The sequence below is a fragment of the Podarcis pityusensis genome (genome assembly GCF_964106645.2).
Source record: "Podarcis pityusensis genome assembly, chromosome: 10".
NCBI classification, from domain to species: Eukaryota; Metazoa; Chordata; class Lepidosauria; order Squamata; family Lacertidae; genus Podarcis; species Podarcis pityusensis.
In genome coordinates, this window is record NC_138035.1 from 10,694,492 (window position 1) to 10,720,914 (window position 26,423).

Sequence of the window (26,423 nt, forward strand, 5' to 3'; positions counted from 1 at the left end):
CCTTTGGGTGAGGGAACTGTGCTTTTAAAGCAGCGGGGGTGTCTCCGGGTGGATGTTTCCGTGTCAGCTCTCTGCTCCCTAAATGCGCGCATGGTGGCGAGGACTCTCTCTCTCTCCCTCCAGAAAGCGCACCGTGTGCCTTAGATCCAGGTCGACTTTGGTCAATGACAAAAGCTTCCGACGCCAAGCCCCTGTGACGGACCACACGCTTCCCCCTGCTCCTGGCTCTTTTATTTGTTATTCCCCAAAGCCCCCGCGAGCTTTCTTGGCTACTCCTGCCTGTCTTTGTCAATCCTTCAGGCGACAGCGGCAGGCGGGCCCGGGCCGGGTTGATTCCATGACATCACATGCAGCTCCACTCGATTCCCGAAGAAGCCTCCTCCCCTCCCCTCCCCCTCCTCCTCTTCCCACCCCAAACCCCACCTGCGATTCGCGGGGTGGCTGCGTAAAGACCCGCCCGTCCTCTTTTTCTCCCTCCCCTCCCCTCCTGCGTCTCTTTCACTCTTTCTCTGCCCTCTTTCCAACCCGGAAGCGCTCCGCTCTCTCTCTCTCGCACGGTGGTGAGGAAGAGGAGGAGGAGGGAGGAGGGAGGGAGGAGGAGGAGCAGGGAGGTCAGAGAGATTTGGGCTGGGCGCTTGGAGGATGCGGATCACCCAGATCCCTCGATCTCGGCTTGGCAGCAGCTTCGGCGATGCGCGCGGCCCCGACGGCGGCACCGGCAAGAACCGCGGGTGGACTCGGCTGCTTTTCCTGAGCGCACATCTCCAGCAGATCGAGAGAAGATAAATCGCTCTCGGCGCTTGTTCCCAGGTCAGTGCAAAAAAGAGAGAGCCATTCCTTATCTCCCCCTCGGCTTCTCCTCTTTGCGCGGTCTCTGGTTTTCCACGTGGGTCAAGGCGGGGGATCCTGTCGAGAATCTCCTTCACAAGCCTGCACGGAACGGAACGCTCCGTAAATAGTGTTTCTCAGGATGCAGTTGGACGATATATTTCCACCCCTCCAACGTCCTATCTCTCCCCATCCCTCCTTCCCTCTTCGGTGACCTTGGAAGGGGACTTGGGAAGGTGGGTGAGCCGGACTTTCCCCCTGTGAGATCAGATGGCCTCTTGCAGGTTTCTCGACAGCCCTGACTCGGCTTGTGGCTAAGCCTCCGGACTAGGGTGGTGCTGGTCCTAGTGGAGCAGGGAGGGTGCTGGGGGGAGCAAGTCCACGCAAAATATCTGAAATCGCCCCTGGTTCTAAGAGAGAGAGAATGCAAACGGGAGACGGGCCCGCGTTTCGTAGAAAGCCTGCGGAACGCTCAGGAACCCCACATTTCCTTGGGGGTGAAATGATGGCCGGCAGGTATCTGCAAAGGCAGGCGCGATAACTGGGATGCATAATCTTGCGTGACATCCATCGCGCAGCCCAAGGGGATAATTTCGTCCTTGCATCGAAATAAAATCAAATGGATGCCGGGGATTTCTATTTATTTATTAATTTCTATTTGATTTTTTTTTTTAATAGTGTTTATTTAATTGATGCGGGAAAGCTGCTACCCTCCCATGGGCCTTAGGAAGCGGCGAGCAATTTAAAAACACCGATACCTTATTTCAATCAAATAAGGATATACGCTTATTTAACGTCCATAATACCTTCTCTAGCCTATGTCTTCTCATTAGGCTTGGAACATCGAGATAAAGCATCACCCTTCTAATCCGTGAAGATACATATAGAGATTCCATAGAGATGCTTAGGAGATTCCATTGGAGTCTAGCCTAGACCATCGGGGGGAAATGCTCCCTGTCTCTTGTCAATTTCACTTTCAAGGTCCGCCTTTGTCTGCCTCCATCTTTGCAGTCCCGCCAGTTACTTTCCATCTTTCTTTAATCCGCTGTAAAATTTGCAAGCCCCCTTGCTATCCCTTCCACAATTTATTCCTGCGGTGCCCTGCAAATAACGTCTGCGGGTTCGCTCCGATTCAGCTTCCTTCGCTTTGGTTATTCAGTAATTTGGCATCACTAGTTCTCCTTCCTAAAACAATCAGGCAGGCACTCTCAGGATACTGAACACACCTGCATGTATCAACAATTCCGACTGCACCTTCTTCCAGTAGTAAATATGCAATTGGTTGTTTTTGTTTTTTTAATGGGATCGGAGAAATTAAGCGCTGCAACTGTATTAAAATGCTAGCTCGGGGATATAAATATGCGTAGGAATAGAAACATGGAAGCGAGCGAGGGGAACGGATCCACCAAGAAATTACGCCGGAGAAGGAAACTCTCAGTCCCAGCCGCTTTCAAAAGGCGCGTCCTCCTTTGCTTAAGTGCCGTGTGGATCCAGAAACAATCGTCCCTTGGCAGGCGCTGCCCGTATCAAAGGCACCCTTTTCTCCGGAGCCGTTTTAGCCTCTGGATTCTCTTGCGCGAGGTAATAAGGGCAATGTTGCGCTAAGAAAGGAGGGACGGAGCGAGGGACACGAGACCGAGCCACCTTGGGCGTAATGATAACCGCAATTCAATTCGTGGATCTGAAAGGGGAATCTGGAAAGGACCCCTGAAATGTGTCGAGCCGGATTTGCAGAGAGGAGTCTTGTCTGGATACGACAGATCCGAGCTGGGGCGGCGGGAGTGTGGGGCTCGCTGAATTTTTACGAAATTCATTTTGAACAGAGCTCGGATCGTTGGAGAATCTTTGTGTGTGTGTGTTTTGTTCCCTTCGCGAGAAAGGATAAACAAAGAAACCTGCATTTTGTTGGCGTAAAAACGCGCGTGGTGAAGACTTTTATCGTAAGCAAGCGGCAAGCGTATTCTCACACCCGCAATTGACAGATCGCTGTTTGAAAATGGGATGGGTGGGTGGGAGAAGAGAGAGAGAGAGAGAGAGAGAGAGAGAGAGAGGAGATGCCCGTGATGGAGAAACGTTTGCGGGTCCTGGGTGCAACGCATTTGCTAAAGAGCTCCCTTTTCAAAGCGGTAGGTGTGCGCGTGCGAGACAGAACCGGAGTGGTCCTTTCTATATATATTGTTTCTAATTCGAATCCTTCTCGTTGGTTTCGCTGTGGAAATCCACGAGACTAATCTGGAACAAGGGGCTCGCATTGTTGCAGTTCCTCCCCTTAATTCACAGGCTTCCTTAGATCTGTGTGTGAATGGAACAGTTTCTCCTAGCTCTGTCCTGTCCCCTCTCCTTTTTGAAACACCTAGCCTTTTTTATTTTTCTGCTAAGAAAGAAGTGACCCCCACTTCGGCGCGTCCTTGACCGCGGCGCACGCGTGTTTGTTCAACCGAGTACTCACGAGTCTCTTGACCCTCGCGGGTTTTCGGATTGACCCGGATCGTGAGTGTTGCTGACTTCGAAGGAAGTCAATTAAAAAAAATATCAACGGAATTTCCTCCCACGCAAAAGGCAGAGCGGGGAGTGGAGAGGGGGAGGGAGCCATAAGTATTCTGATACTTTCCTTGGAAGTACGCTGACTTCAGCAACCGGCCTTCCAGGTAGGTGTGCTTATGATGCATTTGTGGACTTTTGCGGTCGCTAGATCGGAATTCACCGGCGTACGGCGACAGTTCCAGAGAAAGAGGAGACGGTTCCACGTAGCTGCAGAAGTCCCCCATCTCTGTAGCTTGTTCTCTGGGCATGGATCCGCTTTCCAGGCATCCAGATCACATATTTTTGCCTTTTTTCTCTTTTGGGGGGTGCCTTTTGGCTTAATACACAATGAGCTCCCACCTGGGCATTTGCTTCGCTTCTGAGCGCGCGTCGATCTATGTTGCTTTGGGGCAGAATCTGGCGGTTATGTCTTCCTGCGCAAACCCCACAGAAATGAAGGGGAACGATTTCCCGGAGGGTCGTGCGTTTCTTCGTTGCGATGCACTTCGCTGTGTTGTGGGTGATGTAGAGATTCATGCCAGCTGTGTGTGTGTGTGTGTGTGTGTGTGCGCGCGCGGGGGGGGCACAGAAATTTAAGCTCTCGAGGTTCTATGTAGTGCGAATTACTCTATGTTTCCAACTTAGCCGTTTTCGCTGGGTTATGTGTGGGTGTCTCATTGCTATATTCGTCGATGTTGCTTTGAATCGAGTCAGTTTCTCCTCTGGGCAGCGAGAAGCGGCGCGTCTCCATCGCCCGCGCGCGTGTCACTTTCTCCGGGATTTCTCCAACACTTCGGTGACCCGGTGAGTGTGCGAAAGCACACCTTGCTTAGGCACGCACTTTCGAGAAAAAGATGTGTCTGTGAGCCCGCGTGCTAACCGTTCAGCCACACTTCACGACCCAGTTAAACAGGAGCGAGCGCTCAATGGGGCTTCTAGTTCAGCCGCTGGAATATGTATCCAACGAGTTCTGGAGCAGCAGGGTTACCTGACATTACCCTAGAGAGGCTGTGGATCCGGCGCACAGAGATTTCAATGCAAAGATGACTGTGGCCGCCAATCTACCCCCCCCCCGACCCGTCCTGGGTCACTGGGCCAATTTTTCGCTCTTGAAGGAAAGCCACCACCGTCTGGTTTTTCTTTCCTTTTCACGTAGGCTTTCCAAAGCCGTTGATCCAAATAGCAATCCGAATGATCAGCTCCCTTTTTCCTTCTAGAATTGATGGCGGTAGAAGTGAGCGGGTTCCCCCCCCCCCAAAAAAAAATATTGGCTTCAGATGCCAGAAAAAAATGTGTGTGTGCGTGAATTTGCAGTGGCGCAGTGCCGTGGCTGACTACGGCTGACTTCAAACAAGGGGGCTATTCCAGGACAGTGATCACGGCGGTACCCATCACGCCCCCCACCCCATGCAAGAGGGAAGGTCTTTCCTTTGCTCCTCCTCTCATCGCTCTGTTCAGTTTTCTAAGGAAGCCCCCGAATGAAAAGATAGCGAGAGAGGGAGACCCAGAGGAAAGCAATAGGTCGGCAGTGACCTTTCCAAACAGTACAGTGGACCATCATCCTATAGATGCGAAATTCCTTAAGGTTTTCAAGGAATCATTCTTTAAATTACTGGGCAATCCGCAATTTGGGATTAGTCGATAACAATCAAGCTCAGTACAAACTGGGCTGTTTGGGCAGCAAACAGCAAGTCTATGAAATCACGTTTTGTTTTTAAGTGCTTTGTTAGTTGTAGGTATACTACTGACAAAGGTTTGTTCCCGGCTAATGAACCCAACCAAGAGACTTCATTTAGAGTTTTAAATGGATGCGTGTGCAGACACCTACACCCCTCTGTGTGCATAGGTAGACACACCGAGATATTTCTGAGTTACATTTAGCATGTGTATACTGTAGTGCTTTAGTATTCAAAGTGTTCATCTGCATAAAGAATGAGCAACTTCTGGCCCTGCGGATGTTGTTGGAACGTTTCTAACCAGGTCCAGCTGTCATGGAGCAATGATCAGGGATGATGGTAGTTGTGGTCCAACAAACATCTGGAGGGCCAAAGGTTCTGCAACCCTGAGCTACATCCCCAGAGCAATCTGCACAACAGTCCTCTAGGTGGGCTGGTGCTATCCTGTCCACACTGAGGATAAAAGTGAAGACTGACTTGGTTTACAGGTTTGTTTATTACCTGGGAGATTCATAGCAGGAGCAATATTAGAATCTATGATTTATTGGCTCAGTCTGTCTATCTTCTCTCTTTCTCATCTGTCTGTCTGTCTGTCTCTATCTAAATAGCTTAAACAAGCACACCCACCAGATATTTAGAATAAATTTATTTCAGCCGGCTAACATGGAGACCAGGTATAAGACTAACTTCTCAAGAAGGCCTTGAGCTTCAGCTGAAACCAAGAACCTTGCATCTCATATTGGAGAGAGCTCAGCCTTTCTTCCACATCCATTTCTAGAGAAGAGGCCGATTCAGAAATCAGGAATTCCTTCCTGTCTGTCATCTTTCTGCAGGCCTGGGAAGACCATGTGTCCACTCCACACAAGGTTCATGGGTTCTTATTTACCCTGCACCACCATCAACCCCCACCTCTCCTCTGTTTTTGACATGACAGGTCTGAACAGCAGAGAAACATCAACAAAAAACTTTGAGGGCTTGGTCCTCCCCCTTCCCCCCCAAAACCTCTTAGGCCTGGAAAGGTGCCTAAAAGATTAAGCCAAGATTAATTTCTTTGTTCAGTTACAGAAACTTCTTAGAAACCACAGGCCCTTCATGTACTATTCTAGAGGCCAGAGAATGTCTAGGTGTGTGTGTGGGATGGGGGAATTATTAAAAGGTATCATTTTGATTGACACCATGACACCATTATCTAAGAGCCGACGCATTCATAAACAAATCAATTTCAGGGTTGGGTTCCCGAGCAGGGTCAAAGGGCTGCTCTTAGAGGTACTCAAACCTTGCATTCAAGCAGCCACCGTGTATTCCCCCCCCCCCAATGCATTCCTCTTAGCTCCTTTCAAGCTCATAACAACCAGAAATGCAAGTGCTCCGGATTCACACGTGGCAGCGAGCCCGCGGACACGACTCCCCATCCCACACTCGCGCAGAGCAGGTCTGAAGGAAAGGCGTCAGAATAAAAAAAGAATTCGGGGGTCTTGAGGAGAGTAAAGGTTGAGAGATCTATTGCCTTAAAATCGACGCGGGGAAAGACAGGATCTTTATCTCGCGCCGGTTATATTTCCCAGAACTGCACGTTTCTGAAGACATCTCCGGATTCTTAGACATGTCTGCTCAGAAGCTTGAGCGAATGGGCCCAGGACTGTAGGTTTCAATAGAGAGCCTTTCTGACGAATTTCTTTTTAAACACCTACTGCTAAGTGGGGGGAGCGCGCGAGAGAGGCTGGCAGAGAGAAGCACTATGTGTCGGTGTGTGTGAGAGAGATTTCACCACCTCCTCTCTACGCGCGGTTTGTTCAAGTGCGCGTGCACACCACCGTGTGGACACAAACAAACAAGCAATCAAGCAAGCGCGCAGGGATATTTGTTCTTTTGGGAAGGGGCTCTTATGGAGGGAGGGCAACAAGGTGCCCAAAGTGTGTATCTGTTGACTTGCAAGCTGGTCTGCGTGTTTGCAGGGGGTGGGGAAGGGAAAGGGGCGAGTTGATGTGGTGATGGTTGTCGCTCGCTTAAACCCTCCACCCTCGACGCCGCGCACACTCCATCCACCAGGAAATCTTGTGGGATCTTCCTGGCTCCCAGCGGAGAAAGTGAAACTTAACTAGATCCAAAGCTGAAACTGACTGGATCCTAGGCAGCCTTGCAGTTTGCGCAGGGATGCGCGGGGGCGAAGGGAGATCCCCGTGCAGATTCTAGAAAATTAAAAACCCTTTAAAAAAAAACAACCCCTAAGCGTGGCTTGCGACGAGGTTGTTTTTTACTTTTCGACTCCCCCTATTTCCGCACCGTCTTCTTTCCCTCTCTTGGGAATGTAGAAGGGGGAAGGGTCGCTTCCTGGACTGGTGTAGCCGGTTTGATTCTCCCGTATCTCACTTTTGCTTACTTTTTAAACTGTCCTGAAGGCAGCGGATCTTTTAAGTTCAGAAAAGGATTTTTTTGGGGGGGGGGAATGGTGGGTAGGAAAGAAAAGAAAAGAAAAGAAAAGAAAAGAAAAGAAAAGAAAAGAAAAGAAAAGAAAAGAAAAGAAAAGAAAAGAAAAGAAAAGAAAAGAGAGAATGTATATATTTTCCTTTAGGCCACCTTCCTACTCACCAACCATCTGCCCCCCTTCTCAAATGGGCCTCTCCCCAAATTTTATTCTAGAAGTCAGATTTCTAGAGGTCTGAAAGAGGCCCGGACCCCGCCTCCCCCACGTCTCTCCCGATCTCTCGGGATCTTCAGAGGGAAGCTGGCCACCACGTCGGTGGCGGTGGAGGAAGATCATCCGAATCGACACGATCGGATGCTGAGGCGTTATTTCGCTTCCTCTTCTTCTCCCTGCAATACGCACGAATTTCCAGTTTTTGACCCGTCAGGCTTGGTACTTTCCAGGCTTCCACAGTTGGCAGAGAATGGAGAATCGATGAAGAAAGAAAGAAAGAAAGAACGAAAGAAAGAAAGAAAGAGGGAAAACGTTATAGGAAAAAGCGCCAGAAAACCAATGAGAACGAAGGGCAAGCCAAGTTGAAAGCGATGAAGGGGTTATCCTCTCTCCGCGCTCAGACGGGGGGGGGGGGGCAGCCTTGCAGCCTGAATTAAGCATCTGCAAAGTCCCGTTGAGTTCAGTAGAAGCGCCGTAGCACGTGCTCGAACCGCACTCCTTTGCCATCCCTGAGATACACTGATGCTCTTTTGAAACTTTGCAAAGCTGCTATTTCCTTGATCGCCGGCTCCACCGAGCAGGGCTGGTCTAGGGGTGTCAGCGCCTTCACAGGGCAGACAGGCAGGCAGCAATCCCAGCCAAGCTTACCTGAGAGTAGCCTCCCCTCCCCACTGAATTCAATAGGACTTGCTTCTTTTGCGTTAGGCAGGCACTGTCAGGCTCGCTTGGTGTGACTCCTGCGTTAGGATCGCGCGGCTGAGACGAAGCCCAGGCTTGCAGAGCTCACCAGGGTGCGCGGAAGGGCGACCCCCCTCCCCTTTCGGGTGTTTGGTTTTGATCGACGTTTCGGGCGCTGAACAACCGCTCCCTTTTGTCGCCCCCCCCCGCCCCCCGGACAGGGATTCAGGGCTCGCTTGTTTGGGTTGCTTTTGCAGAGATTGTTGTGTCTCACGTCTGTCTTCGCCAGGGAAGCGTGCGCCGTCCAGCTGCTTTTGGCAAGGAAGAAGCGACGCGCCCTTTTCTCCCGGCCCCCACGCGCAACAAAAGTTGTCCCCGAACCCTCCCACTCCCGGGGAAGCCGAGTTGCTTTGCGATGGGGTGGGGGGTGGGGCCTGGGAGAAGAGAAGCCTTCAGATCTCAGCCCTGGGCCGTGTCCCTTCCATAACCCTCCGATGCCTCGCTCGGGGCTGTTTACACAGCTTTACCTGCGCTGCGCTGCTTTCCCTGTCAAATCCCAGCCCAGTAAACGTAACATAATCCTATTCCAGTCAATTGTATGCGGGCTAAAAGCAGTTCGGCGACGGGATGAAGTGTGTGTGTGTGTGTGTGTGTGTGTGTGTGTGTGTGTGTGTTGCATGTGTGTATGTGTGCTCTCCGAGGGCCCCTCCTTTCTCCCCCAGCAAGGAGACAGGGAAATTCAGACCAGGTGCCAGTAATCTAGAAGGTCACAGAGGAACTCGGAGAGGCCAGGCGGTTTTGCTCTCTGCCAGCTAGTCCCGAGTTCTTTGGGACCCCTTTGCCTATACCTACCCATGCTTGAAGGAAGGACACGTGCTGGGCATGCAGAAGGCCGCAGGTTCAATCCCCGCCCTCTCCACCTACAGGATCCCAAGGGCCAGGGAGGCGACTGCAATATAACATCCCCCTCCCTTTTGAAACCTGTTGTCCGTCAGAATAGATGCTTTACTGTTCCACCTTGGCTCGTGATAAACAGAACCACATTCTTTTGTTAGCTACCTGATCACACTAGATCCGGCCCTTCTTCCCGGGAGTGGGGGGCACGTTTCTTTTTTAACATGCTCAGTGCTAGTTACAGGTCGGTAGCCGTGTTGGTCTGCCGTAGTCGAAACTAAACTAAACTAAACTAAACTAAACTAAACTAAACTAAACTAAACTAAACTAAACTAAACTAAACTAAACTAAGAAACAAATAAAATTCCTTCCAGTAGCACCTTAGAGACCAACTAAGTTATTGGTATGAGCTTTCGTGTGCATGCACACTTCTTCAGATACATGCTCAGTGCTACAGTCCTATACACACTTAACTCGGGAGCAAGTCCCATTGGGCCTGTTGGGACTTTACTTGCGAGGAGACGCGGATAGGATCGCAGTGCGCGCCGCTCGCTTTCTTACTGAGCCATCTTCTTAGCTAATCAGAAGTCAAGCTTATTGAAATCAGTGGGGCTCACCCCTCCCTGGTAAGTGGGGTAGGATTGCAGCGCTACTCACACTGGCTGGTATAAGGATAGACCCCCCCCCATTTAATTCACGAATAAATCACACACACCCCTTAGAGAGTGCTTGCCCCTTAGGAGGTCCACGCACATTGTTTTATCCTGGATTAGTGAATAAGGAATAACCGCTGGTTCCGTATTGATGCATCACTAGTGAGCATGAAGACATTGGATCTGTGTATGAAAGGGAAGGGGCAGAAACTCCGACTTTCCTTAAATTCCTGTATTGCAGGGGGTTGGACTAGATGACCCTTGGGGTCCCAACTCTTACGATCCTATGACTTTTGGCATGGTGGTGAAATGTAAAAGAGAGTTAAGAAAATGTCCCAGGCTAACTGACCTGCATTAAATTAGCCACCCCTGCAGTAGTATTGATTCTGGATCAAGTAATTCGGAGTACACTGGAATGTGTAAACCACCTCCCTCCCTCAGACCTGGAATATCCTCCTCCCACTGAAGTCCGTGTACAACCTATTTATTTGAATGAATCAGCATTACACACCCGGCTCCTGCAGTTGCTGCACCGAGATTCTTAAAAAATAAAATACTGCACATCTTTACCGAAGTTTTCGTGACAAAACTCCCATAAATTTTAATTGTTGAAAACTGCAGAAACGTAGTATGCAGAGCAAGACGGAAATAATTATATATATATTTTTAAACTGACAAGCACGCAACTACCACCCACACAGAACCAAGCAGAGGAAGGCCTTTTATGTTGCTAAACAGTATCTTTAAAATGCCCGGGTATAGTGAAATAAGGGTCTTTTTTCCATTTTTTAAAAGAGGTCTTCGGTTATAGCAAGAACTGGTCGTTTTGCAATCTCAAAAAGTTGATGCAGCTGTTGAGCTAGAAATGTTCATCGATTTTGTTTGATTTTTGTGTAGGTTTTTTTAAATAAAGATTTTAGGGGAAAGATCTCAGGACTATCGAGCGAAATAGGTTCCCCTGTGTGTGTTGTGGTCATCTGTGTAGTTATTGGCTGGGAAAACCGGCTCTCCTCATGGTCTCCAGTGCGGATCTTTTCGGTTTGAAAGCTTTGGCGTGAGAGAACTTTAGGACCTGATCCGCGCAGGACGGAGCAGGAGAGTTCAGTGGAGGTCAGATGTCTGGTAAACGAACGGTACTGTGGCTTGTGGACCTCGTTTTGCTGCAACGACCCGGATGGTTGCTTGTGTTTGAAATTAGAATCAAACTGCATTGAACTCAATGGGACTTGCTTCCAGAAACTGTTTTCTTCAGGATCAGACTATGCGCAAATAAACAGGCACTTCCGTTCGCCTGATTTTGTTGCACTAAAATTTGTTTGCAGTCTCCGAAGCAGATGTGCTTTCTGGGAAGTGAGTTTAATTTGGTTCAGGAGAAAGTTCTTAGGATTAGAGGTTTAGGGAGCGATCCTACGCATCTCTACTCAGAAGAAAGTCCCATTGAGTTAAATTAAGCTTGCTTCCAAGTAATAAGATCGCACCTCCAGAATTTCAGTTTTGATGAACCTACCTTGGCACTATCTGGTGGGTATCTTCCCTACTTGACACGGAATATTTCAGACCAAAACAAACTCTTCCCGCGGAATTAAGGGGATGCGCTAAAATGTTTTTAATTTATTTATTCACGTTCGAATGGCCCCCTCCATTCCTGAACTCTGACCGTGGTCATTACTCCGAAGTAATGAGAATGAGGACTTAAGGTGAGTGAGTTATGGAAGCAAAAGAGATGTCAGAAGCTACCAGCCAAAGCTCACTTTATCTTCACAACCACCATGTGAGGCAGAAGAGCAACTGGCCCAGTTTACCGCAGAGCCTAGGGCGAATCTCAACTCTGCTCGCCTCCTCCAACCACTACACCGCACTGCCCTCTCCACTGAGCAGAATTGCGCTTCGCTTGGGAATGAACAGGACTCTCCATCTGAGAGTCAGTAGGTGAACATGCACCACACGCTTACAGCATTCCCCACCCAAAGAACCCTGGGAACCGTATTTACCCACCACGGAACTACAATTCCCAGCACCCTGAACAAACTACAGTTCCCAGGATGGATTCTTTGGATGGGGGGAAGCCATGTGCTTTAAGTGTTTAGTGCGTCTGTATCCCGAGAGAAGCCGGGAGAGCGTGCGCGACCCTTTTTCACAAACAGTGCCCCATTTATCCTCGCTTTCCCTTCGGGCTCAGCTTCGCCTGGCTTCCCCCGGCTTCTTCTTCTCTGCCAGCTGGAAATTCGGCCTCTCGCTTCTCCTCCCTGCTCCGCCAGCAGGGGCTTTAATTGACAGTTTTGCCCTAATAGGAGCTCATTGTTGGGAGCAATTAGCAAAGCAACCAGTTTGGAGAAGGAGAGGGGGAGACGAGGAGGAGGAGACGGGGATGGGGGAAGAGGGGCGTTTAATTCGATTTGAAGGTGAGGGGCGTGTGCCTGAGATCCCGGCCCGCGCTTGGTCGATCTTTTCCAGCTGAGAACGCGGGGGAAAGCCAAGGCGAGGGGGCTGCTTCGGGGGGGAAAAAGAGGAGTAGAGCGCAGAGAGAGAGGGCCCGTAGCCAAATGTTAATGAAGGATATAGGAACAGCTTTGGCTGGCGACGCAAAGGGAAGGAGAGTGGGAGATTAATTCGCTCCAGAGCGCGCCGTTTAGAATCCGAATTTAGTGAAAGTGCCCAGGATGGACCACTCCGGATCTGCTTTAAGCCGATCTTGGGGGCCCCATCAGAGATCCCAACTTGAATAAAATATTGTGGGGGCCCAGGTAAGCCCTGCCCGCACAACCGATCACATGATACAACGCACAGGCACTATTTGAATCGCAATGCCGATCAACTTGGGGGGAGGGCGGTCCTCTCAAATATTTTATTGTGGGGGCCGAAGCCCCCACGGCCCCTAGGAGTTGGCTCCTATGGGCCCCTTCCCATCTTTCTTTGCGCGTTTGCTCGCAAGTAAGTCCCATTGAGTTGGATAGGACAGGCTCCCACGCCACTCCGCAAAGCGTGTATCCAGATTTGTAGCCTTTCTTGGCGAGGGGGGGGGGACGGACGACCAAACTAAATCCCAACTCATTGGACACTCCTAGGCTTGCTTCGAAGTGCATCCCACGGGCAACGGAATCTCCTCGAAAGCCGAGAGGAGACTGAGATCGTCGCGTTTGCTTTTTAAATCGACCGGTGCAATTTCGGAGGCTCAGGCTACCTAACTCCGTTTGTGTAGGGACCGGCAGGGGAGAGGTTTTGGAGAAGTTGCGGGTGCGTCTTTGTGCAGGAAAAATGCCCCTCGAGAAAAAGGGAATTCCCCTCGGAACTCCGGAAGATTTGGCAAGCTTCGCCTTTCTCTAATGGAAAAAAGGTGCGTCTGTGAGTGATGAATAATCACTCGGAGGCGGCAGTTCTACACGCGCTCCTTTGACAGAAAACCCCACTCCCACCGACCTCGGTGGAACTTACTCCTGAGTAAAAATGCGGATGTCTTTCTGCAAACCGATTTTTGCTCGCATTTGGAGAAGAGCGCGCGACTGCGTCTTCTCCGCGCTTAGGAAAGCGGGATAGGATTCCCAAACAAAACTAAACCTCCATGTGCGCTTATTCCGTAGTAGACTAAGTCAGAAACTTGGTCGGATTGAATCTAGTTTATATATGTTGAGAAGTTTCCCCTGAATAACATTTATGTGGGGAAATTTGGGGCGCCACTTCGCGTTAATTTGGCCTTCTCTACGCTGTATATACCTAGAAAGGTTCGCCTGGGAGTCAGTCTTACTGAATTTAGAGTCTCTCTCTCTCATCTGCAGCGCGCGGGAATTTTCAAACCGTCTTACTCTAGAGGAGTCCCATGGACGTCCGCCCGACTCAAGCCAGATAGAATAAATGCAATTATGCTAATGGCCTGGGAAACGCATTCGGTTTGCCTGGTCAACAGATCTATTCTGCTCCTACCTTTAGCCACCTGGAGGAAAATAAGCCACACTTTTTGCAGCGCACTGCCTTACTCAGAAGTAAACCGTACTGAACTCAACGGGATTTACTTCTACGCAAAGAGTATCTCCTCAATCTGCATCCCTTCGAATGGTGCTCAATGCCCTTGCTCCTGGGCGCCAAAATAAACATCAAATAAATGTATATATGACTGGTGTCGTGCAGGGCTACCGCTTTTAGAGGTCGGAAATGAATACGATGGTCTTGCCAACTTCCCTTCCATTCTCTTGGGTCTCCCAGTGGTCCCCTTCTGAGCACGTGCAGAGTGCCTTATTTATTTATTTCATTTCTCCAAGGAGCTCAAGGTGGCGCAGATACTTCCCCCCGCTGTTATCCCCCCATCAACACTGTGGGGTAGGTTAGGCGGAGAGTGAGCGACTGGTCCAAGGCCACCCAGGGATCTTCGTGGCCGAGTGGGGGATTTGAACCCAGGACCCCCGGGTCCTAGTCCAGCACCCTAATCATTGCACCACCCTGGCTGCCCAGACTGTCACCATTCCGCATGGCACCCCTTACACCGCGGAAGCATAATTGGATTCCTGAACCCCCCTCGATTGAACTCAGTGGGCCTTGTGTGTGTGTAAACACACAAACACTGGGGGGGGGGGGAAGGATTTCCAGGCGGACCTCAGCTACTCTCCAACCTACCCACTTTTCTTTCTAATTGCATCATTTAAAGGACTTCTTCCCAAGCCCATGCCCTTGTAGGATCCAGGATGATCCAAACAGCATTCTGACCCGGTGTGGCGAGGGTAGTGTAACGTCTGTACGAGGAATCCCTCTTACACGTGTATCCAGTGCTGGGAACCATAGCGGGACTGCACTGAGTGGCTCCTTCTATTTCCGCCCTCCCCACCCCGGTCACGCTCCTTTGGCCCCTCCCGGATGGGCACAATGGCCGTGACGTCAGCGCCCAGTGGCGTCGGCCAGGCTGGCCCGGGAAAGGGGCCTTCGGCAGAGCAGCCTCCCAATTACAACCGGTCAATCCAGTTACCAAGAGGGGAGGGAGAAGAGGAGAGATCTGCTCGCAATAAACCCCCCACCTTTACAGCAGCAGGCACGGTCGCTCCAGGTTTCCTCCGTTGCTGCGGTGGCTAAGAGGTTCTGGGTTCGAATCTACACACCCACTGAAGAGCTACTTCCCTTCCGGATAGAGGGCCGAGGGGAAGAGTAGCAATAATAATAATAATAATAATAATGATGATGATGATGATGATGATGTTGTCCCACCTAACAGGGCTGTTAGTTCATTGCTTTTTCCTGCTACGCCTTTTCTGCAGCGCGCGCAGAATGCGCCGCCTCTGATCCTCAAAACAATCTTGCAAGGTAGGCTAGGCTACGCACTATGCATTTAAAACACATAATCTCCCCCCACCAGGAACCCCAGGGGAACTGTAGTTTGCCCTCTCACAGAGCTATAATCCACAGCACCCTTAGCAAACTAGAGTTTCCAGGATTCTTGGAGGGAAGACATATGCTTTAAATGATGCTGAGTACGCGGCCTTGGTCCCAGGCATCCTAAATCTTATTTGGGAGGGAGAAGGCGGCGAATAACAGCACCCCCAAAAAACCCTCCCCTCCCCAGAAGCTGATATTATGCAGAGCTTGGGACCTTCTTCAAACAAAACTATTCTTTACCTGTTTTATCTAATACAAAACCTAGCCTTCTGAATAAGGACACGGGGATGAGCCATTTACATTTTGCCTGGAATACTTTTAAAAGTGACCAAAGCTGAACATTTTTAATCGTCTTACCTTTTTAAAAACGATTACAATTAATATTTTAAGTGTCCCAAGAGAGTGTGCGTTGAAAGATCACTTCGTGCGCCCCTCCAAATACCACGTGGGGATGAACAAAAAACAGGAAAGCAAGCCCTTCGATTAATCAACTTTATATACTTTTCATTTAATCATTTAGTTGGGACAAGATTCCTCTGCGCCTGCAGCTAGGGACTTTTTACTCTTTCTTTCTCTCATTACTCCTGTTTTTAAAAATAATAATAAAAACGCAATCCTAACCATGTCTACGCAGATATGTCCTATTGAATTCAACTGAATTTACTCCCCAGGGGTTAGAATCGCAGCCTAAATCGCGGGAGAGCACTGGGTCAAAATTATTATTTTTTGAAGGAAAGGTGTCTCCCTTCCTCCAGAAAAAAAATAACCCCATCCGCCAACCTTTCTGCGTCAGTTATAGTTAGAGATTCACATGAAATGGTCTGGACAGATTTTTTCCCCACAGTGCAGTTCCGATTCATGCAGGAATCTCGCAACTGTGAATGAGGCAAAAATGTTAAGGCTCTTTTAACTGCCACAAAGAGTTAGCAAAGGAGACACATATATAGAATTGGGCCCTTACTTTCGGAATGGGTAAACAACAACAATAATTCAAGTCGTCTTTAGGCAGGCGGCAAACATGTTTAATGACACTAATCGCAGATTCCTGCTTGCTCTAAAGTTTTTTAAAATTATATTTTAAAGTGGGCATTATTTGTACGTTTCCGGGCTGCGATCTACAAACCATGGGGGGAAATTCTTCTAAGCTTTACTCTGAGTAGACCCATTGAAATTAATCAACACGCCTAAATTCGGTCCATTAATCTCAAACTCTGAGTAAAAGTTAGTTGAATGCCACCCATTGCGATTCTTACTCCGAAGTAAGCCCCACTGTATTCAAGGGGACTCGCTGCTATCAAGGGTGCATAGGATCGTAGCCTCAATCCGGAGTCAATAACTGAGCGTCGGGAAGATTTGGGTCTGCCCTGTCGGCGCCTGAGGATTACTGGTAGCTGCGCTCAAAGAAGGGATCCCCCCCCCTTTTTTTGGTTAGGAAAGTGTTAAATTACGCTCCAAGCAACTCCTAGACATCTCTGATCATCAAAACAGACTGGAGATGCAAATCTGTCAGTGAAGGCAAAAAGAAAAGAAAAGGGAAAATAAATCCTTGAACCCGATCCACAAACCAATTAAGCTGAAACATTAGGACTATCTCCCCGCACACTTAACTTAAAACTGATGTAGTAATAACTTTGGTGGAACTTCCATAGACTTCCAGCGGCGTGGAGGCTACCATCCTCTGCGCATTTACGCACAAGCAAAACACATTAAGTTCAAGTGGGGCTTCCCTCTGTGAGTAAGCACGCTTACTCTCGGCCTACATTAACACTCGTGAAACCAAATGCTTTCGCTTAACTGGGCAGTGGATCCTGCGAAGGGATAGCAGTACAGCATTAGGAGATCTCTCTCTCTCAGTGTGTATCTTATCCACACACACATATTTTTTTACATTAAAAACAACGTCCAGTACAGGGACAATGACCACAATTAACAGAGCTCTCTCTCTCTATATATATTTAAAAATGCAACTATTAGCATTTCAGGAACAAATCCTATACTCGGGTCCCTTGCGCATATTTTAAACACTTGTCTAATTCTTCCCAGCAACAGTTTGACTTCCCCCAATTCAACCCAATTTATTGTATTGCAAGGTATGCGCGAGTGGGAGAAAGGGCGACAAGAGAAGACGGGTGGAGCCGGGGTGGGGGAGCAGCGGAAAGGAAGACGATGCAACTTGTTGCGCTTTCAAAGAGAACAAAAACCCCACCACCACCCTTCAAAATAAATGCTCAGGGCGAAAATAGCTCCTCCGGGTTCTTGAGTTTGAATGAACCACTAGGGGATGCAATGGCTCAATGGAGAGAACGTTGAGAGAGTAGTTAAAAGTTCGAACGCCAGGCGAGCAGCCAATCGCTGACGGCTTTGGCCAGCAGACGGCTCTTGCTGCTTCCTGATTGGCTCTGAGAGTACCCCTTCCTTTCTCCTCCAGCCCCTTTCATTTTCGCAAGCCAAGTGGCCCGTGGAGGAGCTCAGGGGCCGAAGCCTCTCCTACGGCTCAGCCTTCGCCTCTTCGGACCGATGCCGGATTATTATGGGGCAGTTAATGGCTTTGAGAACTGAAGTCCACAAGTCAAATCCACTCCTAACTCCCCCACTTTCAGACTTTCTCCCAGTGGCTCCCTTTCACCTGCAAGCAAGAACCCTAAACTCAGCTCCCTCCGGGGATTACATTGATATTTCCTCAGTTCTGTGCTCCTGAAAGAGGCTCGCCCCTTGCCGTTTCATTCTCGGCAGACCGCGAACGGGGGGAAAAAACACGTGTACTCCTTACTTGCTAAAGTCGAACTCGCCATTCTTTTAAATATTACCCCTCTCCGTTTGCCAAAGCACACCAGGGCTAGCTTGAGCTGATCAACTCTCACACGCACCCGCTTTGTTTTGCGTGTGAACAGCCCACGAAGTACTAAATTCGCCCGTTTTCACTCACTTTCATCTGCTCAGAAATAGAGGCTAACTCGTATCCCAATATAAACAGCCACCCAGTTCAGTGTCCTTACATTATATGGTGCCCAGTCCTTCCTCTGAAAGGATGATCCAATAAAATAAAAATCATTAATAATAATAGAGGGCTGATTCCTCCCCCCCACCCCCCAAATCATCAACTTACAGGAACTCAAACTTGAGATGGTTAAGTCTTTCTCCCTCGCCCTCAAAATGAGTTTATTTCTTTCCGGCTCCGGTACGCGTGGGTGGAGGGGAGGTGTGTTTTCTTTTTGGGGGGGAGGAGGAAGAGGAGGGGAAGGGATCAGCCCTAGTTCGCTTTCTTCCTTCCCCCCCTCCCTGCCCGTCCCCCTGTCCCTCCTCGTTCAGGGACAGACTCCACCCCCTCCCTGCTGATGACACTGGAACCTCCTTAAGTTCTGTCTCGCCGCAGCTGTCTGTGGATACTGAGCCGGCTGGCGCCATCCTGGTTCTTTCAGAAATAATGCCTTCTCTTTAAAAAGAAAAAAAGAAAAAAGAAAAGCAAAAGAGAGAGAGAGAGAGGGAAGGAAGGAAGGAAGGGGGGGAGGGCAGGCGGGCAGGCGAGAGGTGGAGTGAAATGAGGAGGACGATTTGAGCCGATCAAATTTTCCCTGGCTTTTTTCGCACAACTTTTCCGAGGGTGCTTCTGTATTCATTTTTTCTTCCTTTCTTGTTTTCCTTCCTTCCTTCCTTTTCGGGCTCCTCGCACCCCGTAGTTTCTCCTCCCTTTCTCGTTTCTTCAGCATGCTCTTAGAAATAGCATTTTAAAACGTCCGCCAAGTTTTTTCTTTTTTTGGGGGGGGGGCAACGCTTGCTGGTTTTTGAAAGGGGGGAGGAGGAGGAAGAGGAGGAGAGATGCTCCCCGCCGCAAAAAGCAGCCCCCACCGACCAACGCACTCCAAAACAACCTAAAAAAAAAGAGGGGGAAAGGAAGGCGAGAAGAGGGGAAAAGTAATCTCTTCAACAAACCAGAAAATCAATACAAGAATAAAACAAAAGCGAACTTCTCACCGCCGCTTCTGCAGGTGGAATTGGCCAAACAGGAGACTTTGCGGGAATCGGTGTATTTCTTTCTTTCTTTTTAAACCTGAGAGAGAGGCGAGAGGGTAGGACAGCGCGGCAGCGCAGGCTGAGCGCTCAGGGATCCCTGCGGCCAATTTCCCCGCGAGGCTGCGGAGATCGAAAGAGAAAGAAGCGAGATGGTGCCTTCGCTGGGCGGATAGGTGAGTCGCGAAGACTTGTTTGAAAAGGCGGGGGGGGGTGTGAGATAAGAGAGGCACAGGAGGTGGACTTTTGCAGAGATCTCTTTGGCGCTTGGGGAGGGGGGCGCATTTTCTGTGCGTGTAAATGAAAAAATTAATCCAGTGTTTTAAAAGTTTTTTAAACCCAAGTTTTTTCTCTCTCCCCTCTCCTCCTTTCTCTCTTTCTCTCTCTCCTTTTGTCTCCCCCCCCCCCTTCCATTACAGGTGATCGACCCAAGGCAGGCAAGCTCTCTCCGAGAAAAGGAAAACTCCTCTTGCCTCTCGTTGCTTTGCAGGCTCTCCCGGCCCCCCCCTCTCCAGCCACCCCCACCCATTTTGGGGGAGATGGTTATTTAAGCAACACCTTTTCCCTGCACCTAGACACTCTCCAAATCTCTCCCTCTCTCCAGTCCTTCGGGCGACTCACTTTGACGAACTTTTTTGTGTGTGTGTGTTTAATTAATTCAGGTGTTGGCATTTGTAAAAAGTTATTTCCCCAGCTCGTTGTCTCTCCCCCCCCCCGCTCCATTAAAAGAAAAAAGATTATTTTTTTTTGCACTGGTGTGTGTGAGAGAGAGAGAGAGGGGAAGAGAGAGAGGCCAGAAAAAACCTCCTTTGCGACCTACCAACTCAAACCCAGCCGCCACTGATCGTGAGAACAGGATGGAAGTAAGCACGGATCAGCCCCGGTGGGTAAGCCACCACCACCCGGCCGTCCTCAACGGGCAGCACCCGGACTCCCACCACCCCGGACTGGGCCATTCCTACATGGATCCCACGCAGTATCCTCTGGCGGAGGAAGTGGATGTACTTTTTAACATCGACGGGCAAGGCAACCACGTCTCTCCGTATTACAGCAACTCGGTTCGGGCGACGGTGCAGCGCTACCCGCCGGCCCATCACGGTGAGTGCCAGGATCCTAGCAGATCCCGGGGAGGGCGACCGACCCGTTCTCCCCTCCTCTCGCTTGCTTGCTTTCTCTCTCTCTGCCTTCCCTCCAACAACTGCTACATTTTGACAGCCAGCGATGAGCCCCGGAAACTAGACAGAGAAAGCAGGCGCTCTCTCTCTCTTCTCTTTCTGCATGCTTGGTCTTCTAAACTGCTGATTTAATGCAAGCCCCAAAGCCATTAGCAACTGACAAGAGAGAGGATCGTTTCTGGGAAATACCAGGTCTGTGTCTCTCGCTCAGGCTCGGCCTTGTCCTGGTGGAAGAGGATGAGCTCTGGGCCTCTTTGCAAACCAGCCACGCTCACCGCGTGGAAAGTGCTTCTTGCTGCCCCGATCCTGTAGCATGCTTTTAAAAATATTACTCGGGAAGCAAAACTCTCCCCCTTTTTTTTTGGTTCAACGGGATTTTCTTCCCCAATACGCGCGCACTGGGTTACAGGCTGCGGTCGCGCCAGCTTCCCTTGGGATTTCCTTCCTTCCTCCCGTGTAAACGTGTCCTAAGATGTGCCGAATCCCTATTATTTGAGGAGAAACGTCCCAATGGCCTCCGCGGAACCGGCTTGCACACGCAAATCCGATTCGAACTGCAACCCGGTTGCAGCCACTACTAACCTGGGAGCAAGCCCCACTAAAACTCAGCGGCGCTTCCTTCCGAGTAGACATGGCTCGCTTTGCAGCGTCAGGCTGAATGCCGATGCTTGCTTGGGCGGCGGGGACTGAGGCCCACGAAACTGAGCGCGAGGCTTACTTGCGAGTAAATGTTGGCCTAGGGACAGGTTGTAACGTTTGTGGGTTAAAAGCAGCTTGGGAACTGGGTGGTGGATGGGGCCCATTTGGGCAAAAAGCAGGGTCTATCTAGTAGTCACACACTGAAGCACTTTGAAATCCTAATGGATTTCCGCAGGATTCCCACGCTTTTAAGAGGCGCCAGTCCCCTGCTCTTTTACCTAAGAGTAAATCCACTGCACACTTGTTCCCGAGTAAACGTGTCCCTTCTGCTGGGAGGTGGGTGGGTGGCTGGGTGCAGATCTTTGCTCTTTGGAAATATTTGACTAGCTTTTAGATCCTGCCGCTGTTTTAATCCCTCGCCTTCATTATTACATCCGGAACCACGATCCGGAGCAGACGGGCTTCAGTGTAAACAAACAAACAAACAAACAGCCCATCAACTACGTTTACTCGGACGTAAAGTGAGCTGAAGCCGACCTCACTGAGGACTTAAGACCGCATGCAGATAGTTTCAGAAGTTTGTCCTTAACAGAATTTGTGGCTAGTTAGGAACCCACACGGCTCCCCCACTCAGCCGCCCCCCTGCTCACTTTGAAAGCCCCCGCGCGTGTTTTTAAATTTATCCCTTGGCTGTCATTTCTAGTTTTTAATATTACTTGTAATGATGCCGCTGCAAAAGACAACAGGCTCCTTTTGACAGTGATTATGAAAGCACTTGGGAAAGAGAGAGAAGGGGGGAAAAAACTCTTCCCAGTTGGGCGATGAAAAGACAAACTTGAACCGTTCTAAACGAGAACTCTGGGAGGAAAAAAAAAGAGAGAGAGATGTAATGACTTAGCCTCCGGGCTGAGATGTTAGAATTAAAAGCTGTCAGGGAAAATAAGTGATATGATTGTCTCCCTGGGACTTCGTCCCATTAGTATGTATAAATCTGTACTGAATATTCACAGAAGCAATACAATAGCACCTTGTCAGGACCTTGCAAGTCTGACAATGTGGCCTGCCAGTTTTCGGAGTGACACAGAACGCTTCAAACGGGATGGCAACAAAGCACAGGCAGTCAAAAGTTTCTTAAGTTTTTTTTTTAATATACAAATAGAAATATAAATATATTAAAGTAGTGAGAAGCAGTGTAAGAGCCTGTGCCTGTCTACTTAGAAGTAAGGCCTACTGAGTTTGATGGAGCTTACTTCCAAGTCAACACTGCAGTCCGAGCCTCTTACCTATTTCCCCAGGAGCAGGTCCCTTTAATTTCTCAGGGATTGCAGCCTTTAACCGTGTGCTAAACAATCTGCTCCAAGCCAACTAAAAGTATTTAACTTTGGGCTGGGTCGTGCTCATTCCTGTTTGATTTTAGCATTCACCCTGAGGTGCTCCGTGTGGCTCCCAAACTCACCCACTTAGTTTGGTCTTTCTAAAAGGCTTAATTTGCTCTCTCCCTCTCTGTGAAATTTTATTCTAGAATGAATTTTTAAAAGGGTGAAGAAATAATGTAGTAGGCAGGAATGTATCTATGCAGTTAAGGAGAGCACGATAAATTGGTGGGTGAGGAAGAAGAATATTTGTGAATATATATCTCAGAGATATATTCACCCCCCCCAAATAATAAACCCCAAACTTTTCCAGCTGCAGATTTAGCTCTCGCTTTTCAAGCCCTTCTCTGGTTTCCCTCGCCCAAAAATTGGGAAATAAAGTTGGGGGTGGTGGAAGAGAACTAAATTTCCCCAAATGTTTTAAAGAGCAAAAAAGGGCCTCCCCTGCCTCCGGGGAACTGAATGAGCAATATTAATCCCTGATTAGTAATTGCCTTGCCCCGCTGTTAGTCTTTACTAGACATTTCAAAATATCGTTAACCCTTCCCCTCCGAGTTGCAAAACAATCGCTTTGATCTAACGTGAATTTGAGTGACTCTGACGCCGCTTGCCCAAGAGCGTTTTCACACCTGAGGACTAAACTGGGTAAGAAGGAAAATCTCTCTCCATACCCTCAGAAGAGTCTTCATTGTTCCAAAATACCCACGCGATTTAAAAATGGGTCCCTTTTCAAACACACCCTCGCCCCTACCGTCCACAATATGCACGCACGGCAGAATAGCTTACGAGGGCTATTTCGTTTTTCTTGTGAAAGCTGCCTAGTTTATCTCTTCTTGGGCAAACAGATCCAAGCCGCCCACCTCCGCAAACTCAGAGCCAAAGAAATTAGGGGTTTTGCTTGTTGCTGCTTCACCCTTGATTTAATTGGGACTGACTTCCAAAACGAACCTGGGAAGATCGTAGTTCTGGCTGCGTAGCAGGCAGGGGGACGCCAGTGGGTTTAAAAACAAAGATCCTAGCTTAACTTGGGTGGCTGGAGAGTGCTTGCTCCAGAACTTTGATTTCTTCATCCCAAAGTCTGGTTACAAAGCAAGAGTTTAGGTAGTTGTGCTTGCAAAATCTGCAACTATCTATCCGCTCGGAATCGTCTCTGTATATTTGAACTCTCCGAATAATTCACAATATCACTAAACAGCAACAGGAGAAAGCTGGCTTGAAAAGTTGCAGATGCCCCCTCCGTTTACCCATTAGAGTAGACTGCTCAACCCCCCAGTCAATTGCAACTTGGTCAATTAAAATGAAAGGTAAGGTGTTTTTAGATCCTCAACCTGAACTCATTTTTTAAAAGAAGGAATGAATGCCTGTCTGATTTTTCCTCTCTGTGGAAAATGTCCTGGTTACATTTACTTGCAAGGAAGTCCCATGGATTTAAGAGGCACCTTAACATGTGATTAGGATTGGGGAGAGACCCTGTTGAAATCCTAACTTGGGAAACTGTAGAAGTCATTGATTTGAATGGGACCTTCTTGCTTCGGAATACATATAATAAGGATGTCCTCTTTCTCTCTGTGTGAATGCTTTAAGCTTGAGCATGTACATGTTTACTCAGATGTAAGTCCCCTTGAGTTGAAAAGGGCTCCTTTCAAAGGAAGTGTAAAAAGAAGAACCGCCTCAGTTTGGATCATTGGATAGTTTTCTGGTTCAAAAACCAACACAGGCAGACTCAGGAAACTTTTAACCGCTACCATGAGAAATTCTTGTGGAAAAAGTAAAATTTGGAGCTGTCTGACTGACAGAGGTTTCTTTTTTTGGGCCGGGGGGGGGGGGTGAAGAAGAAAGGAAAAGGAAAAACTTGCTCAAATAATTATGCAAAATAATAATATAATTTTTAAAAAAGACATTTTCAGTCAATTTTTGGCATGTGTCGCTGAACGACATACTGGAAAACTGCCTTTCTTGCTTCGATCGCAAACCTATTAAATTGGAATTAATACTTCCAAGTACTTGGATTTAGCATGGTAATTTGTGTGTGGGAGGGAGACTGCCACCCAGTCAGCCACAGGTTGACTTAAAATGTTTCTCATTGGTTTCAACAAGATGCTAGTTGCAATCTGAAAGCTGTAACGTCATATGTGTCTACTTGGGAGTAATCCCCTTTGAGCACAAGGAGGCGACTGTGGAAACACAGGTATTTTGTATTTGCAATCTTACACCAGGCCAGGTTTGCTGGTACCCATGCATGCTTATCTGGGAGTCGGTCTATGTAATTTAGTGGGACTTACTTCTGAGTAAATATGCAGCATTTTGGACTGCATAGGGCTTTCTTGGAAAGGAGGCTGCAAGGTCCGAAACAGGATATTTTAATAATAATCAGGAATTTTAAAAGCCCATTTAAAAATATGTGCAGAGTTTGCTCTCTGAAGATTACTCCACTTTCACTCCCAAGTATGGCACAGGTTTGAAACTTGATTTCTGTGAGGTGCAGGCATGATCCTAAACACATTTCCTCAAATGTAAACCCCCCTGAAGTCCATGGGGCTTGGTCCCAAGTAAAGTGTGATAGGACGGCTGCCTTATCCAGCATTTACTTAGCAGGAACTAAGACTGATTGAGTGGGGGTGTTTTACATCCGAGTAGATCTGCTTAGGATCAGGTTGTTGAAGTCCCAACTCCAGTGCGTTGGGCTAATTTTTCTAGTGAACATGATTTAAGTGCCCTGGGCTCCTTTTGGGGGAGAAGTGCAGGATATAAATTTAATGATTATAATCATATACATAATAAATCTATGGGCAGGCAAAATCAGCGCTTCAAGAGGTAAGGAGCTGAAAGAAGTCTTGCTTAAATCTATCCTTCTGGCCTAACTGGGTGATTATTCCTCCTGCCCGATGCTGTTGCAAAGTTCCCCCTGCTATCTTGCAAAAGGTGGGAGTCCTCGTTATGGGTTTTTGTCAATTTCACGTGGCCTCCTGGTTCAAGAAGCCGTGCAGGATTGATTGGGGAAGGCCCATTAGCAGGGATTGATTTGTCCAAGGGGGGTGAGTGGGGAACATTGCGAAGAGAGAGAAGGAAATCTGAATGGGATCATTCACCAACAAGGAATGATTGTTCTCAGTTACACTTTACCTTAGAGTCCGTGTGAGAGTGTAAACACCGAATTGGGGCCTGTGCGCGTGTTCACAGGCAACTTAGCTCCTGGTACATTTTATCCACGTTCGTGACATTCTTCTAGAGAAGCGTGCGTAAGACCATTGTCTTCTCACCTTCTTAAGAAGCACACAAACACGCAGGTAAACGGAAGGAAGGGCCCTTTCACATGGTACAAACTCTGCCATGTTACCTAGTCCTGTGGTCCTGGGCTTTCTGACCCAGCAGGGCTGCCAACTGATCAGAAAGGAAGTGAGCTGGCTTCCTCTTCTGCCTGGAGCAGAAGGCAGCCCGACATAGTAGGGAGATACGACAGCATTCTCACCTGTTAATGCTTGTGCAACAAAAGCCTGCTGTTAAAGGCACAGCTACAGTGTCCAGTCGAAAAGTTGGCCGCATTACTGAGGAGGGCATCTTTAAGGTCCTTTTCTTACACTGCTACATTTTAGGCATACACTTAAAAAAAGTCAGGTGTGAATAAATCATTAAACACCATTGAAACTTCCACTGAATTAAACCCCAGAATTTTAAGGGGTTGGACTAGATGACCCGAGGGTCCCTTCCAACTCTACAATTTTACGATTCTATTATCAACTTGTATTTAAGATACAGAGGTGAATGTGTTGTGTGTTCATGCCTAGCCTAAGCATTTTTTACTTGGAAGTATTTTAAGCTCCACAGTAATCAGTGTAATGTACTTTCCTGTCGATGTTTAGCCTTAGGATTTAAGTGGGGCTTAGGGTCAGAAACCTACACCCCCCACAAGCCTGAAGATGTAGATGTCAGTCCCATTTATTCCAAAAAGTTGTACTTCCAACTCTTGAATTTGAGATCTGAGT

General features: G+C 48.6%; 1 protein-coding gene across 11 annotated transcripts in view; it reads left to right on the plus strand.

Moving 5' to 3' along the window:
* Positions 1 to 628: 628 nt before the first annotated feature.
* GATA3 (GATA binding protein 3) overlaps positions 629 to 26,423 on the plus strand; it is a 76,186-nt gene continuing 50,391 nt past the window's right edge. For 2 of the 11 annotated variants that reach the window (XM_081023077.1, XM_081023079.1), the window contains exons 1-2: positions 18,607 to 19,429; positions 19,673 to 20,351. In XM_081023077.1, the coding sequence (XP_080879203.1) occupies positions 20,111 to 20,351 (241 nt within the window). In that variant the 5' untranslated portion in view covers positions 18,607 to 19,429; positions 19,673 to 20,110. Of the gene's footprint in view, positions 811 to 3,475; positions 3,576 to 18,593; positions 19,430 to 19,672; positions 20,352 to 26,423 lie in introns of those variants that run through there. The other 9 variants (XM_081023073.1, XM_081023074.1, XM_081023076.1 and 6 more) reach the window with 9 other exon arrangements.